The sequence below is a fragment of the Phascolarctos cinereus genome, unplaced genomic scaffold, assembly GCF_003287225.1.
Source record: "Phascolarctos cinereus isolate Bilbo 61053 unplaced genomic scaffold, phaCin_HiC Scaffold_5;HRSCAF=322, whole genome shotgun sequence".
NCBI lineage: Eukaryota > Metazoa > Chordata > Mammalia > Diprotodontia > Phascolarctidae > Phascolarctos > Phascolarctos cinereus.
The window spans coordinates 28,470,746-28,483,520 of NW_027555958.1; the positions used below are offsets into that span (position 1 = coordinate 28,470,746).

At 44.5% G+C, this 12,775-nt stretch overlaps 1 protein-coding gene across 8 annotated transcripts in view; it reads right to left on the minus strand.

The window, feature by feature from the left end:
• Positions 1 to 7,065: 7,065 nt before the first annotated feature.
• SPECC1 (sperm antigen with calponin homology and coiled-coil domains 1) overlaps positions 7,066 to 12,775 on the minus strand; it is a 345,436-nt gene continuing 339,726 nt past the window's right edge. For all 8 annotated transcript variants that reach the window (XM_078154748.1, XM_078154744.1, XM_078154747.1 and 5 more), the window contains 2 exons: positions 10,997 to 11,056; positions 7,066 to 7,255 (listed from right to left, as the gene is read on the minus strand). In XM_078154748.1, the coding sequence (XP_078010874.1) occupies positions 7,166 to 7,255; positions 10,997 to 11,056 (150 nt within the window). In that variant the 3' untranslated portion in view covers positions 7,066 to 7,165. The remainder of the gene's footprint in view (positions 7,256 to 10,996; positions 11,057 to 12,775) is intronic.

Sequence of the window (12,775 nt, forward strand, 5' to 3'; positions counted from 1 at the left end):
TGCATGAGGTTCCTGGGGAGATAACAACGATGCGAAAGAAACAGTCAGAGGGTCATAGATTTTGAGCTGCAAGAGGTCTTAGATGTCAAGCCCAACACCTCACTCTACAGGTAAGGAAACTGAGGGCCAGAGAACTGAAGTAATTTGGCCAAGCTCACACCCAAGGCAGGCAAAGTTCGGCCTCAGTTTTCTTTTCTCTTTTTCTCTATTTATTTTTTTCTATCTATCTATCTATCTATCTATCTATCTATCTATCTATCCATGCATACATACATATAATTTTTTCCCTCCAACTACTCTAATACTGACAAAGGACTCGTGAGTTATAAATATCATCTTTCCATGCAGGATGTAAACAGTTCAACCTTTATAAGTCTCTTATGATTTCTCTTTCATGTTTACTTCTTCATGTTTCTCTTGAATCTTGTATCTGAAAGTCAAATTTTCTATTCAGCTCTGGTCTTTTCATCAAGAATGCTTGAAAGTCCTCTATTTCACTGAATGACCATTTTTTTCCCCTGAAGGATTATACTCAGTCTTGCTGGGTAGGTAATTCTTGGTTGTAATCCTATCTCCTTTGCCCTCCAGAATATTATATTCCATGCCCTGCGGTCCTTTAATGTAGAAGCTGCTAAATCTTGTGTTATCCTGATTGTGTTTCCACAATACTTGAATTGTTTCTTCTGGCTTGTAATATTTTCTCCTTGACCTGGGAACTCTGGAATTTGGCTACAATATTCCTAGGAGTTTTCTTTTGGGGATCTCTTTCAGGAGGAGATCGTGGATTCTTTCAATTTCTATTTTGCCCTCTGGTTCTAAAATATCAGGGCAGTTTTCCTTGATAATTTCTTGAAAGATGATGTCTAGGCTCTTTTTTGATCATGGCTTTCAGATAGTCCAATAATTTTTAAATTCTCTCTCCTGGATCTATTTTCCAGGTCAGTTGTTTTTCCAATGAGATATTTCACATTGTTTTCTAATTTTTCATTCTTTTGGATTTGTTTTACAGTGTCTTGATTTCTCATAAAGTCACTATCTTCCAATTGCTCTATTCTAATTTTTAAGGAAGTATTTTCTTCAGTAATCTTTTGGACTTCCTTTTCCATTTGGCCAATTTTGCTTTTTAGGGCATTCTTCTCCTCATTGGCTTTTTGGACCTCTTTTGCCATTTGGGTTAGGCTATTTTTTAAGGTGTTATTTTCTTCAGTATTTTTTGGGTCTCCTTTAGCAAGCTGTTGACTTGTTTTTCATGATTTTCTTGCATCACTCTCATTTCTCTTCCCAGTTTTTTCTACTTTCTTACTTGCTTCTCAAAATCCTTTTGAGCTCTTCCAAGGCCTGGGACTGATTCATATTTTTCTTGGAGGCTTTGGATGTAGGAGCTTTGACTTTGTTGTCTTCTTCTGGTTGTATGTTTTGATCTTCTTTGTCACCAAAGTAAGATTTATGTCTGACTTTTTTTCTGTGCTGTTTGCTCATGATCCCAGCCAATTACTTGAGTTTTAAACTCTTTGTTAAGGTAGGGGTCTGCTTCCAGTGTGGAGAATGTACTGTTCCAAGCTTCAGGGGTTTTGTGCAGCTGTTTTCAGAGATACTTGTAGGGACCTGTAAATTTTCAGTTCTTCCAAGGTGGTATGATCAAAGGCGAGGTGTTTACTCCTTTCGTGGCCTGTGCTCTGGTCTATGAGTGACAACAAGGACTCTTTTCTGTCTTGGAACTGTGAGGAGGATTCTCTCTCTACAGCCACTACAAGCTCCACCATGCCAGCGCTCCTCACCCCAGTACTGCTACCTAGAACCGTGGCTCACATCCAAGCACAGGCAAAGCAAGAGAATCCTGCACCAGCAAAGAGATCCCTGCAATCCCCCCTCTGATCAGCCACTGGATTCCCCCTCAGTCTATGGGGCGGGAAGCTCAGGAGGCAGCCACCACCCCGGGGCCCGAGTTTGGGAACTGGGGCTGGGACCCTGTGCTTCTCTCTCACCGCAAACACAGACTTTTCCTACTGACCTTCTAAGTTATCTTTGGCGTTCTTGAGTTGAGAAGTCTGGAAACTACCACAGCTGCCTGTGATTTAGTCCTCTGAGGCCTGTGTGCCTATGCTGAACTGCATTCCTCTCCCAGCCCGGCACGATATACCTTTCCAATCAACCATCCAGGTTGTCTTGGGCTGGAAATTTGTTTCATTTTGTCTTTTTGTGGGTTCTGCTGTTTCAGAATCTGTTTAGAGCCATTTTTTTACAAGTATTTGGAGGGTTTGGGGGAGATCTCAAGCAAGTCACTACTTTTACTCCACCATCTTGTTCCGCCCAGCCTCAGTTTTCTTATCTGCAAAATAAGAGTAGCACCACCTCCTCCACAGAGTTGGTGTGAAGATTGAGTGAGATGAGGCATGTGAAGATTTGCAAACCACAAAACACTCTATAAATGTCAGCTCTTATTGATGGAGCCTTCTCATCACACCCTTCCTAGAAAAGAGAATCGTAACTTAGACCAAGCATCTCATTCTTCAGCAAGTCAGGAAGAGACTTTAGGGACAAAGGCCTGTCTCCATGAAGATGGATCCTTGTTCCCTTCTCCTGTTTGATGCTTAAAGTTGGTGCTACTACTCCAAAAGCCAAAGCTAACATTCTACCTCTATATGCCACAGATTAGAGTGACCTTTGTGTCCTGGAGGAGAGGATAAGAGGGACCAGCATCCTGTAGTAAAAAGGGGACAACCTAGATCAGACAAGTGGATCTAAGAGCTGGGAGAGACCTCAGAACCCATCAAGTCCAACACTCCCATTTTACAGATAAGGAAACTGAAGCCTAGAGAGGGTTAGTGATTTATAGGATTGGAGGTCTAAAAACTGAAGGCCTCTAGTTCCACCTCCTCATTTCACAGAGGAAGAAATGGTCACAAGGCAGTAAATAAGAGAACTGGAATTAAAATCCAGGTATTACATATTTGCATCATGAAATCAAGGTCCAGCAGGAATGCACTGTGCTAAGTTTGGGGCATGCCACCATTGTCTTCCTTATCAATGAATGGAACCATCTGGGAAGATTCATACCAATGAACTGATGTAGAATATAAAGCTCCCAGGAAGGGTGAGGTGCCCCAGAAACCATCAAAGATATAGTCTGATAATTATCCTGAGGTGATTTAAAAGAAAAAAAAAGATCTTATGCTTTTTTTTTTTTGCAAGAGTCAGGCTCTGAATCAGGATCACCAGAGTTCAAGGGCCGTCTCTGACCCATTCTGGCTGTTTGACCCCTCAACATCCCCAGAAACTCTCTAAGACTGGATGTTTTGGAGGAGTTCTCCAACTGCCTTGATGGAGAGCATTTTCACTCTGGGAGTTCCTTTTGCCAATGAAATTCCAGGATCATAAGTTTTGAGCTGGAAAGGACCATAGGGGTCATCTAGTCTAACCCAATTTTAGAGAAAATAATCTGGGATCTAGCTAGAACAGCTTCTTCATATAATACCTCCTCCTATGCTCATCCTCCTTCCTCTTCCAATGCAAATGAGGGAAGATAGATACTTGCTAAAGTCATCAATTAGCTTATGAGATCATAGATTTAGAGCTGGGTTGGCATCTTGGACATTATCTAACTCAATCCCCTCATTTTACATGGGGTTAGGGTTCCAGGGTTCCTTCCACTAAAGAAAGTCAATATGGCAGAGCCATTAGGGGTCTGAGTAGAAATGGCTGAGCTCTTATCATTCTGCATCAGTGGGGGTGAGTGGATTTCCATAGCCTGGGTTCCCCAAGTCAATGACATCAGAGGTCAGGACTCCCTCCAAATGCTGCCTCTTCTCTCTCCTTCTCCAAAACTTGCAGTAACTCCCTAGATCTTGTTGTTTCAAATCAGCTTGGCTTTCAAAGTCCACTCCCCTTCTAGATATAACCACACTTTACCTAACAGACATATTTCATTCAAATAATGTGTCTGGAGGGCCTAGATTAGAACCCAACTCTTGTCCTCTTGAGGAGAGATTGAGACCAGGCCAGGTTCATTTTGGAAGATGTAAGAGAATAAAATGATTTCTAGTCATTGACGGATCATCACTGGTAAGGAACAGAGAGATGGTGGTATTAACCCCCTCACATACTCCTAAACAACTGATTTCTAATGCCCTGGAAGCACTCTGCTCTTGACAGCTTTGTGTGGTAGGTGCAGTAGGTATCCTCTGCCTCATTTGATGGATGTGGAAACTGAGACCAAGAGAGCTTAAGTGACTTGCCTGGGGTTGCCCAGCTGGTAAGGGTGGGAGTCAGGATTTTAATAGAGGAATCCTGACCTCAGGTCCAATGTGCCTCTGTCCCTGCTGATGCTCAACATGAAACTGGACAGGGAAGAGCTTGATCATGCTATCTGGAACACCCGCTTCTCTACTAACTCAGACAGTAGATGATGGGGCAGTGGGTGTCTAAATGTGTCAACAAAGATGCAGCAGGGAGGGGGTGCTGTGCTGAGGGACCGTCATGTATGTAGAAGCAGCTGGTGAAAACATGTATCGGGCTCCTGTGCCATGATCATTACCAGACATTTGTTCATGTCATTTCTAATTCCTCTTTTTATGTCTTTATGGAAGACGATGAAAAAATTGCTCTCTTTAGTACACACAGAACTAGAATAGAGGAGCAGGAAAGCACCTTCGAGAACATTGAGTCCAACCCTGTCATGGTACAGGGGAGGAATGGGAGCCCCAGAGAGGACAAGCCAGGATCAGAACTCAGGTCATCTGCCCTGAGGCCACTGCTCTTTCCCCTTTTGTATCCTGTCTCCCTACGTGATTGGCCCACTGTCAGTGGGACCTCTGAGTTATCTTCCACCAGCATGGAGAGATTAGACTGAAGGAACTATCAGCCCAGGTCCTTGGCCCTCTGTGACCAAAGGCACATATTTATGAGCAGGGCTGTAACTAGGGTGGGAGTAACTGGGGTTTTGGCCCCAGGGCACATACATTTAAAAGGATGCAACAATTTAAAATGATTTAAAAAGATGATGCAGTTTTAAAATTCAATACATTTATATTTTGATATCATTTTTACTCCTTCAACAGCATAGACATTGGATAGTCAGCCTGTGAAATTGGCTATTCCAGGAAGCTACAAGAAGGCACACTTCTCCATCCTCCCTCCCCGGAAGGCCCAGGGAGCTCTAGCTCACCCGGTCCTGCTTCTCCCCTGGCAGCAGCTGCAGCACAGTGTCCTGGAGTCTCTTTTCCCTTACACCCCTCCCCCCACCCTCACTTGGGCTGATGTCTTATGTTTTCTATCTCTATCCCACTCCTCAGCGTCCTGGGGAGTCTTTCCTCCATTGAGTCAACATCCTGGGTCTCTTTTAGACAACTAAGATTGACTGGAGGGCATGGTTTATGGGGCTTGTTTAGACCCTAATACTGGTAATTATAGCTCTGTACAAGTTAGAATAGGGCTTTCCCATCTCTGAATAAAATGTCTAATAAGGCCCAGATTCACAACTTGAGCCTCATCTGCACTCCACTGTGACTATACGGCTTAGAGGGTCAGCCGTAACAGATCCTCATCCCCTACCCCCATAGGCGTGTCAATATTTTAAACACCAAATGAGTTTCAATTTTCAGACGGACCACCACCCAGAATTTGGTCCCTATGTGGTAAGTGCCACGTCACTAGTCACATATTTTTCTGATATCTTGATGAAGTTAAAGACATTCATTCACCCTCCCTGGCATGCTGCTCAAGACATCCACCAATGGGCCTGTTCCTAGCATTTCTGAGAAGACAATAAATAAAGAAAACACTTTCACAAAGTACGTGTCTCTCTTCTTCAGTTCTAGTAGAAATGAAGCCACCGACCCAGTTTCCTCCACAGCAACTCCCACCCACTGCCCCTAGCTTCATTTTGCCCAGGATATGGGAGACACCTTAGGAAATCGTAGCATTTCTAAAGCTGGGATCTTGGGTTCAGTTGCAACCGGCCCAGAAATAACCACCAGCTATTTGTACAGGGTCACCTCAAGCCCATATCCATTGGACAGACCTGGGCAGCTTCATCCTCATGGTGGATGACCCTCCCTTTCACTGCCTAGCCATGAGGAAGATGTTGCTATGCCCACAGAAGGGGCCACACAGGAGTGTGTATATACAGAAGGGACATGTGTGTGTCTGTCTGATTAGATGGCTACAGTGCTTATCCATGTCAGCAGCAGTCCTGGGAGAGGATCAGTGACCGGGAGAAGCTCTGGGTTCTTGTATCGACGGAGGGGCACATGCATGGACATACCCAGTTAGCCCATATGTCTATCCAACTATAAGATGACTCATGGAAAGGATGCCTCCTTCTACAGCTATACACAGACCCAAGTGTATCCTTCACACATCTGAGCATGGCACTGGAGGGTGGGAGCTCCCACACCTGGTCACATCTGCAGGACACACCTGGTCTCTGGGGCTTTGGGAATCTCACTCCTAACAGCAATACCCCATCTCCTGGTTGGCTTCCATCTGTGAAAGAATGCATGTTTCTGCATTTTTGGAATAGGTGAGGGGCAGGGCAGACAGAAACCAACAAGAGAGTTTAATGTTTGGAAAGGCAGGGATCAAGGTTTCTTCTAAAAATCTTTTTTTTTGGGGGGGTGAATGTAGGGGTGGGGGTGAGGATAGGAATCTGAGAGTTGATAGAACAAAAACTTCCAGCTGCCATTGCGGAGGGGGCGGTCTGTCATCTCTGCAGATAGTAGCCTAAGACCATGTATGGAGTGGTTGAATGCAGAAGGTGAGGCTAGACTTGCTCAGCCGGAATGGATCTTGGTCCCAGAGGGAACTCTGATGTCTAGAAGGAAGTCACTCCCTTTAGGCCCATCCCATGGAACGGAAAACCTTTTCTGACTTAGATGTGGCCATATCTCTTTGCTCAGGGTGTGTGTGTGTGTGTGTGTGTGTGTGGTGTGTGTGTGTGTGTGGTGTGTGTGTGTGTGCGTGCCTATGGAAGGCCTTGGTTGTGTGAGTGTATTTGGCCACTGTCTCACTCTCTTTGCAGTTCATTCTGGACCACCAAAAAGTCTTGCTTCAGAACCAGAATCATTTTCTTTTTGTTTCCTCTATAAAGTGATCGAGTGCTTCTGTGGCGTTCCCTTTCTCCTGTCTCTCCTCCTTCTCCTCCTCCATCTCTCTCCTTCCATGGGGTTTAGGTCTCAAAGTATTTGTAGATCTGGGCCACATACTGCATAACACTCTGCCAGTCAGGACGATCTGTGTACAGCATCTCACTGAGTTCCTGTGTGGGAGACAAAGAGAGAGTCAGCTTCCTGGATGGAGAGAAAAGAGCGCGGAGTGAAACACTGGGGCATGTGGCAAACTCAGGGCATGCTTCCTCCTTCTGGGAAAGGAATCGGAGGGACTCTGGATGGATAAAGGTCAAAGGCTCTGAGATGCTCTTTCCTAAGAATTCTACAGTCTGATGATATCAGATCCTGGAGAGCAGATTTCCACTCAAGCATGTAAGTTCACGCCAGTCAGTGAGTTCTTGAGAACTGTCAACCTAGCAAATGAAGAACATTCCTCTCCTTAATCAGAAGAAGCTGATCTCTTTAAAAGATAGCAGCAATGACTGACCACCATTTTATTTAACTAAGGATGGGCTAGGCTATTTTAGACGTGAACCAGACGGGCATCCTTTTGCTTCTGCAGCCCTGTCTTCATCTGTTATTAGCCCATAAGGTAGGAATAGCTGCCAGCAGCCAGCGGATACAAGGACAAGGCAAAAAAGTGATACTATTTGGTCTCTGGGGGCTTAGGACAGTGCCATGCCAGGCTAATTGATTAATCCATCAATTAACCAACAAGCATTCATGAAGTACCTACTATGTTCCAGGCACTGTGCCTGGCGCTGAGGATGTAGAAACTAAAATGGAAGAACCTCTGTCTTCTGGGAGGAGCAGGAGGAGGAGAAGGCAAAGAAAAGAAGATGAAGGAGGAGGAGGAAGAGGAAGAGGAGGAGGAGAAGGAGGAGGAGGAAGAAAACAAAGAAGAAGAGGAGGAGGAAGAGAAAGAGAAATAAGAGGAAGAGGAGGAGGAATGCACCTTCTCTTCGTCTCTGCCTCAGAGAAATCCTCTCTACAAGACCCAGCTCAAGCCCCAGATTTTACATGAGGTGTTCTTAAGCTGGGGATCCATGGATCCCCAAAAGAAATCCCTGAGGAGTTTAGGGATAGAATTCAGAGGGTCTGTGAACCTGAATGGGAAAAAATTTACATCTTCATGCCAATATAATTGGATTCCTTTTTTATCTTGTGCATTTTATCATATGCATTTAAAACCATGCTTCTGAGGAGGGCTCCATGGGCTTCCCCAGATGTTGCTCAAGGAGTCCATGACACAAAAAAGGTTGAGTCCCTGTTCTATGAGAAATTTTCCTCATCCCCCATAGCTAGTGTCTTTCTTCCCTAACCCCTTGTATTCAGCTATTTTGCATTCACTTGTATTTATATGTGTGCATTTGCATGTATGTATGTGTATACACACTCACATTTTTTTGGTAGTCCTCACTAGAACAGAAGTTCTTCATGAGTTGGGATTGTTTCATTTGTTGTACTTATACCCTAGTGCCTAGCACAGAGCTTGTCATTATAGTAGGTGCTCAATAAATGCTTACTGATTGACTGGAGGAAGAGAAGGCAAAGAAGAGATTTACAATCCATTTTTCTGCTAGCAAGGTCTGAAAGTGGACTGGAAACCCATGTTGGACTTCTTCAGAAGTCAAAAGAGAACAGCCAGGAGGAAGCCAGCAGACAAACAAGGCAGGAACAGAACGTGCTGTGATCTATTAAATGAAACCACACAACACTCTGTGTCTGTTACTGGGCACTGGGAGGCCTGATGGGGACCTATCAATGCACCATTAATCCATTGTTTAAACAACATTCACAACATACTCAACTAACTTGTTCCCTGGCAATGCGGAAGAATAAGCCATAGGTCAGTGTTGGCTATAGAGTCGGGATGGGGGTGGATGAGGGGTGGGAACTGGGTAGAGAGACCCTCCAAGTGAAAAGGCCTCAGGGAATGAGTGCTCCAGTGAGTGTTGAGGGTCAGGGGCCAGTCATGGTCTCTTTAGAAGACAGGGGCCCGATGTTGGGTAGGCTGATGGGCAAATACACAAAAGCATCCACTTAGAGGCTCAACAGAACCGAGGACAAATGTCACGTGGAGATCGGGGAGGAGACTTAAGACAGGACAATCAGAAAAGGTGTTTGCTCCCCGTCAAAGCACCGGGGTGGCAGGGAAGATGCCAGCCTGCTTTGGTAGAAGCAGATGACATCACAGTCCCAGCCTGAGTCATTGACATAGCACTAAAAGATCACCAATCCGTGGGATGTGGGAGCTGGCAGAGACCTGGGAGGCCATCAATCAGGTGGGAGGATTTGAGAACTGGGAAGGACTTGAAAGATCAATGCTTTCCTTTTTTTCCCTTGAGCCTCAGTTTCCTCAGCTGTAAAATGAAGGACTTGGACTCGGCCACTAGTTTCACCTCTAGGGCTAGGACTCTATGAACTTCTGGGACATTGGGAAAGTCACAGTCCTTGTGAGCTTTGGTTTCTGTCTCTATAAAATCAGGGGGTCCCACTAGATGGCCCCTGAGATACATGACGAACAGATGTCTTATTTCAGACTACGAAGAGGCAGAGCAGAACTCAGAAGAGTTCTGTTATCACGTCATAGTTCTAGAGCTGGAAGAGACTTTGGGGGTCATTGACTCTGACCTTCTCATTTTACAGATGGGGAAACTGAGGCCCAAGGAAGTTAAATGACTCGTCCAAGGTCACAACAATAGTAAGTAGAAGAGATGGGATTTGAACCTCAGGTCCCCTGACTTGGCCCTCTCTGTTGTACTACTATGCCACCCTCTGGGCCACTAGAGAACTGCTATGGCTCATTATACTCTTTATTTTGGCTCCATGCAAGAAAAAAAATTGTTGGTGCCTAAGCAGAGGACTTGAATTCAAATTCCAGCTCTGCCACTTAATCCCCGTGCTACCATGGGCCTCAATGTCCTCATGTGTAAGATGATGAGGCTGGACTCACTGACCTCTAAGATCAAGGGTTTTTTTTTTTTTTTTGGTGAGGCAATCAGGGTTAAGTGACTTGCCCAGGGTCACACAGCTAGTAAGTGTCAAGGGTCTAAGGCCACATTTGAACTCGAGTCCTCCTGACTCCAAGGCTGCAGCTCTATCCACTGCGCCACCTAGCCGCCCCTTAAGATATAGTGTTAAATCTATGATCTGGCTTTCTTAACTTGGGCAGTTCATAAACTCTTCACCTTGTGAATGCAGTGAGTGTGAGCAAGCAGAAACCAAAGCCGGGGACCCCCACGAACCCTTCATCATTCTCTTCTTGTTTTCTCATCTTCCTGTGCTGGAGGCTCTAGACTTCTGGGGAAAGGATTTTATGATTGTTGGGGAAAGAGCCCCAAGCTTGGAGGACAGTGGGAAACATCCAGTCTTTAGTATCTGAAGGCTTGACATGTGGAAAGTGGGGATTAGATTAGATTCAGAAACAGCTGCTCATTAGGCAGGACATTCATGCATGCACGCTTTCATTCAATGGCGCCCACTGACCTCTTTCCATTGCAGGGGAAAGGCCTGAAAGTTCTATTAATGCTTTCTCTGGATAGGACCAAGCTTCTAATTCCTAGTCCTTAGTCTTTCAATGCTTTAATGGGTCAATGAGCTCATCACTGTAATTATGCTCACCAGGAAAGCAGGTCCCAAACCATTTGTGCTTGCCCATCCCACACAACTTGTGCATGGCCAACCCAAGTTAAATTTTAGATCACCTGGACCATCTTAAGAGATGAGATTTGGATTTAATGGGTCCAACCAATGGGAAGCCTTAAAATTAGGGCCTTTGAATAATGAGCCTCTTTGGATGAGGGATTTCAATTTCCAGTAATATGTGGGTTTCCTTGCCTCAGGTCAATGTCTAAACCCATCTTAAGGATACAAATGAAGATACTCACCAGGCTGGGGGTGATGCCAACACTCTCTGCAGCTTGGAATGCCAATAACAGATTCCTTTTCTGGGGGTTGGGAAAAATGAGAAAGATAGATGTTATCAACTGAAAAAAAAATAGGACCAGCCTTCCACCCTGCTGACCCTAATAGTCACTAAAGCCATAGGGAATCCAAAGGCAGTGATTGCCCAAATGACCTTGAATTTAACCACTTTATATTTATTCTGCACATCCCTGTATATGTCCTGGTCATCTCCTCTATTAGAAAGTAGGGATTGTTCTGTTTTTTTTGACTTGCAATACTTAGCCCAGTGCCTGGTGTATAGTAGGCACTTAATAAATGCTTACTAATTGACTGAACGATCCAAGGTCCCTGTAAGAGACAGGACACAATTTAATCAGATGTTCTGAGCAAAAGAGATTTAGTTCTCTTCAAACTTCCCATGTATTGAAATGATTCCTTTTAACAGGGAACTTTCACTCGGAAAGACCTCTAAGGATGGAGACAGCAAACAGATCCAGGGTAAAACAATCTACACAATAAGCAACATTGTAGAAAAAAACAGCTTTGCAAGACTAGAGCTCTGGTCAATGCAATGATATACCTCCTCACTATCTTCCTGCTACAGATGTAACGGATTTAAAATGTGGAGGGAGCAATGGATTTTCTGGCATGTCCAATGTGGGAATTTATTTTGCTGAACTATGCATATGCATGATGAGAGTTTTATTTTTAAATTCTGTTGTTTAGTTGTGGGGACAGATTATTAATGCGTGTAAAGATATATTTTTTAAAACAAGAAAACTTCAGTTTGACCTTTTTTAAAAGGAGGATGGAAGCTTAACAAAGATTGATTTAGTGACAACTGCCACATATCCCTTCCCCAAACACATCACGTATATACACATGCACACACACACACATACACACATGTACGTGCATGCATTTGTGCATATGCTCATGGGCTTTTATGGTTCAGTGGATAACACAATCCAGCTGCCATTGGGTACCCCAAATGGAATTAGGGATCCCTTTGCAAGTTCTTGAGTCCACACCTTCAGATGCATGTTTCTAGAATGGCTGAAAAGCAAAGAAAACTGCATGGTGTGGTGGAAAAAGCGTGGACCCTAGAGTCCAAGCATCTGGGTTCAAATCCTACCTCCAATGATTATGACCTGTGTGGCCTTGAGCAACTCACTTAGCTGACTTCCCTGGATCTCAGTTTTTGCATCTGTAAGATGAAGGGGTTGGCCTAGATGGGGCCCCTCTGAAGTCCCTTTGTGTTGTACGTCATGACATCATGATCCTGGAGTACCGTATGAAAGAATGTTCAGCTCCGGGTCAGGCACATATTGAAGCAAGAAGCATTTACTATAGACCTACTGTGTGTTAGGCCCTGTACTAGACACTGAGGAGACAATGGAAGTGAGACAGTCCTTTCCCTCAAGAAGCTTACATTCTCTAGGATCGATGAATTATTTGAATTCATTTTTCATTCTACAAGCATTTATGAAGCCGCTACTCCGTGCCAGGCACTGTGCTAAGCGCTAGGGATACAAAGACAGAAATTAAATAATCCCTGCCCTCAGGGAGATTGCATTCTTTATGACGAATGGATTGTTTGAATTCATTTTTTGTTACTTATATCACCATAGCATCCTATGACTCCCTTCCCCGCCCCCTCTGAGAGCCATCCCGTAAGACCTGAACAAGCTTTTAGTAAGTGCCTACTATGTGCCAGGCGTGGCACTAAGTGCCAGAGTACAAAGACAAATATGGGAGTC